Source organism: Amphiprion ocellaris, chromosome 18, assembly GCF_022539595.1.
Source record: "Amphiprion ocellaris isolate individual 3 ecotype Okinawa chromosome 18, ASM2253959v1, whole genome shotgun sequence".
Taxonomy (NCBI): Eukaryota; Metazoa; Chordata; class Actinopteri; family Pomacentridae; genus Amphiprion; species Amphiprion ocellaris.
Window position 1 is genome coordinate 29,152,098 of NC_072783.1, and position 3,649 is coordinate 29,155,746.

A 3,649-nucleotide genomic window follows, 5' to 3' on the forward strand; every position below is an offset into this window, starting at 1 on the left:
TTAAACGTTCTATTTCCTTCGTTTCTTCCAAGCTAGCGGCAGCCATGAGGTGAGGAAGATGTCTGAAATTTAAATATGTTTTTAATCTAAGCAAAGCATTCGCAGTGTGGCTGATTTTTTTATTTGCTATTGTGGGCAAAAGTCTAGCTGTGGCTGACTTTGGGTAAAGTCATTTGTTTGTATCAGAATGCGTGTTGGGCCTGTGGTGGTGGTGGTAAGCTAATTATGCTAAGTTAGCTGAGACATGTCACAACAAGAACCAAACCACCACAGGGACCGAGAGGCGAATGACTGAGAGAACGCGCAGTTTTAATACGTGTTTGTCAGCGTTAAACAAACATGGATGAAACGAGTTGAGTAAAAACTAATTATAACAACGAAAAGCAGCCATTTCAGCAGGTAACGATGCTTGTTTCCAGTGTCTTGTCAGTGTAAACTGGGGTCCCCACGCTTGGTTTAGCTAATGGGTTCCTATGTAATTTAATATATGTCATATTCTGTGTTAAGCCCTACTTAGTTCATTTTTATACACACAAGCTAAAGACATATCTGTTGTGTCGTTTTGAGACCGTCAAGCCTACTTTGGCAAACCTTGTACGACTCCAATCAGAAAGCTAAATCTGTGAAGATCACGTTGCTGGACACCTGTGAATCAGTCATTAGTCTGCCATCTGACATTAAAAAAAACAGCTGTCAGTTTACTAACTGTCGACAATCGTGTGTTTTTATTAAATCAACTACAAACATTCATTAAAACTTCGAAGCTGTTAGGTTCATGTGACATTAGTTGTTGAGATTTCCTTGTTTTCGGTGACGCCCTCTTTAAGCATAATACCATTCTTCACTATTTTGAAATAAAAGACAATTGGAATGTTTGTTAATGTCATTCAAGTTTACTGCAATCCATCGACAACATTTTATAGGAGGGGTAAACCTTGGGTATTTGCAGAATACCTCTTTGTGTTTGTTTGGATTATTTTCAGTGCTAACTACTAAAGTGAATAAAATAGACCTTTGATGACTGATTTGTTTTTAACTGTAAAGTTTATCTCCAATTGCTTTGTCTTTTAATCAGTATAGGTAGAAATCAAGAAAACAAATCACATTTCTCTGATTCCAGCTTCCCGGTTCCTTCACTCTTTCATGATAGTACACTGATTATCTGTGGGTTACAAACTTAACACCACATTTGAGGATATAATCTTGGGCTTTGAGAAGGACTGAGGGACTTCTGACATTTTAAAATGACTGATTGTTGCACCCTAGAATTTAGTGTTAACGATGACATGGAAATACCAGTCCATGCTGGTTTTAACTGGAATTACTGTCATCTTGTTTTATAGTTTAATTTCATAGAGAATGACAAAGGCTCAGTAGCAGTGTGTGTAAATGACATTCTATAAAAGTAAAATGTTGTCTGATTTCATCCAGCATGCTCAGGCTCCAGAAGCGCTTGGCGTCCAGCGTCTTGCGCTGCGGCAAGAAGAAGGTGTGGCTGGACCCCAATGAAACCAATGAGATTGCTAATGCAAACTCTCGTGAGTTCACTTTCTTTGCACTGCAGAGTGCTCTGTTTTGTAGATTTTTTTTTGTGGCTTCTAGGCTGTCTTTTTTTCTTTTTATTTAATAGCTTTTGTGTTGCAGGCCAGCAGATCCGCAAACTGGTGAAGGATGGTTTGATCATCAGGAAACCTGTGACTGTTCATTCCCGCGCACGCTGCCGCAAAAACACGCTGGCACGCCGCAAGGGACGTCACATGGGTTATGGTGAGTAATGTCACTAGTATTGTCCTTTTCCCCATAGTTCTTTAAACACACGTAGCATTCCTTTGTTTTCACAGAGCCTGTGTTAGAATAAATATGTTTAGAGTTGTGTACTTTGACTTGTTAAGTTGACAAAATAAAAGCCATTGCTCTGTTTGGTTTTGGAAAAATTACTACATCTGGTACCTGCACGTCTGCAGATTTTTAGGATTTTTTTGATGAATCTTGCAAATTGTAGTAGCTTTGTAGTTTCAGCATGAACATAACATTATACTTCTTCCTTCCCAGGTAAGAGAAAGGGTACCGCCAATGCTCGTATGCCAGAGAAGTTGTCATGGATGCGGCGCATGAGAATCCTTCGTCGTCTTCTTCGTCGCTACAGGGAGTCCAAGAAAATTGACAGGCACATGTAAGTGTGAATCTCTGGACTCATTCCTGGAGAATTAGCTACTGTTGATTTAATTCCAATTCTAGCCTGAGGTGTTTTGCTTTGAGATCTAATGAGGTGTTTTTTGTGTTCTCCAGGTATCACAGTCTCTACCTGAAGGCCAAAGGCAATGTCTTCAAAAACAAGCGCATCCTGATGGAGCACATCCATAAACTGAAGGCAGACAAGGCTCGCAAGAAGCTTTTAGCGTAAGTTGCACCTTTTTGTACTGAATCTTTTTTTTTGTCTTTTCTTTAGCCTAGGCGTGTTGATAACTGTTCACTCTGAAATTAATCTGTGTCCACTCCTCTTTACCTCCCCAGTGACCAGGCTGAGGCTCGTCGCTCAAAGACGAAGGAGGCCCGTAAACGCAGAGAAGAGCGTCTCCTGGCCAAGAAGGAAGAGATCATCAAGAACTTGTCAAAGGAAGAAGAAACTGCAAAGAAATAAACTTCCAAAATATGTAAAAAATCTTGTCAGAATCAAATTTTTGTTGGTAATAAATTTGGATAAATTAAACTCATTATTTTGTGATTATTGATGCCTCCCTGTTATCAGCTGTCGTCTTGTTATAAAAAATATCTTAACTTGAGGCATTTAAAGGTACAGTAGAGTGTTCATCCTAAAAAATTGTAAGATAACTTTTGTGCTGATTTACACATAAAAATAAAAAATTGGATCAAAACGTGAATATTTCGACACGTTCAGTGGCAGAGGACTTGAATTCTTTGGATTGTTTTTCCTAGAGGTCCAACAGATGGCAGCAGAGCACCAAATGCAGTTGCAATCGGATGACTGAGGATTCATTTCAGTCTAATGGGGCGGTATAACTAAATATATCACCAACTGTGCTGAAAAGTTAAAACTTTGATCAGTTTTCAGTTGGATACTAGATCTACTCAGCAGCAGATTGTTGTCAGACTAAAACTGGATGACTTTTCATCAGGAAAATACAGAAACAGATGCTTAATTGGCCAGTAGCTCGTAAACAATAGACACAAAATACAATAAATTAGAATACATGTAATACTTTTCTCTTAAATTGCATACCGCTGACTGGTGTTCGCTAAGGAGAACAACTGCAACTGCAAACGTATTTCTAGGAATAAAGCACTAGCAACAGTTTATCCACTCTTTACAAATGCATCTTTTATAAACCACTTTCAAAAACATCCATAAATATAATGTTTAATGTTTTGCTGAGTCAAGGACTTAAGAAGTTTGTAGAACACAGCTTATTTATAGTTTTATTTTGGACCTGCGTGTTCTGCCAAGTTGGGGTCCTGGGTGTGGTGCCCACTCTGCCAAGACAATGTCAGAGCACAGAAAGCCCTCACCAAGCTGACAGTTTAAAAGATTATCTGTCAGAGTTTATGAACTCAAGTGTGCTACCTTATTGAGTCTTGCTCTGTAAAACAAACAAAAAAGCTAGAATTATCAGTACAACGACTGAAGCAC

The 3,649-nt window shown here is 38.8% G+C and overlaps 1 protein-coding gene across 1 annotated transcript; it reads left to right on the forward strand.

Annotated features, from left to right (window-relative positions):
- Positions 1-2,714, forward strand: LOC111566725 (60S ribosomal protein L19-like). Its single transcript, XM_023267475.3, has 6 exons — positions 1-49; positions 1,432-1,538; positions 1,645-1,767; positions 2,053-2,173; positions 2,290-2,400; positions 2,515-2,714. Exons 1-6 carry the CDS (start codon positions 45-47, stop codon positions 2,639-2,641), a joined length of 594 nt encoding a protein of 197 aa, XP_023123243.1. The 5' UTR covers positions 1-44; the 3' UTR covers positions 2,642-2,714.
- The last annotated feature ends 935 nt before the right edge of the window (positions 2,715-3,649 follow it).

Bases quoted from the DNA above. Each gene is read 5' to 3' on its own strand.
- LOC111566725 (XM_023267475.3), top strand. The intron at 1,539-1,644 runs GTGAGTTCACTT...TTTGTGTTGCAG, and splicing joins GATTGCTAATGCAAACTCTC to GCCAGCAGATCCGCAAACTG. The intron at 1,768-2,052 runs GTGAGTAATGTC...CTTCCTTCCCAG, and splicing joins GGGACGTCACATGGGTTATG to GTAAGAGAAAGGGTACCGCC.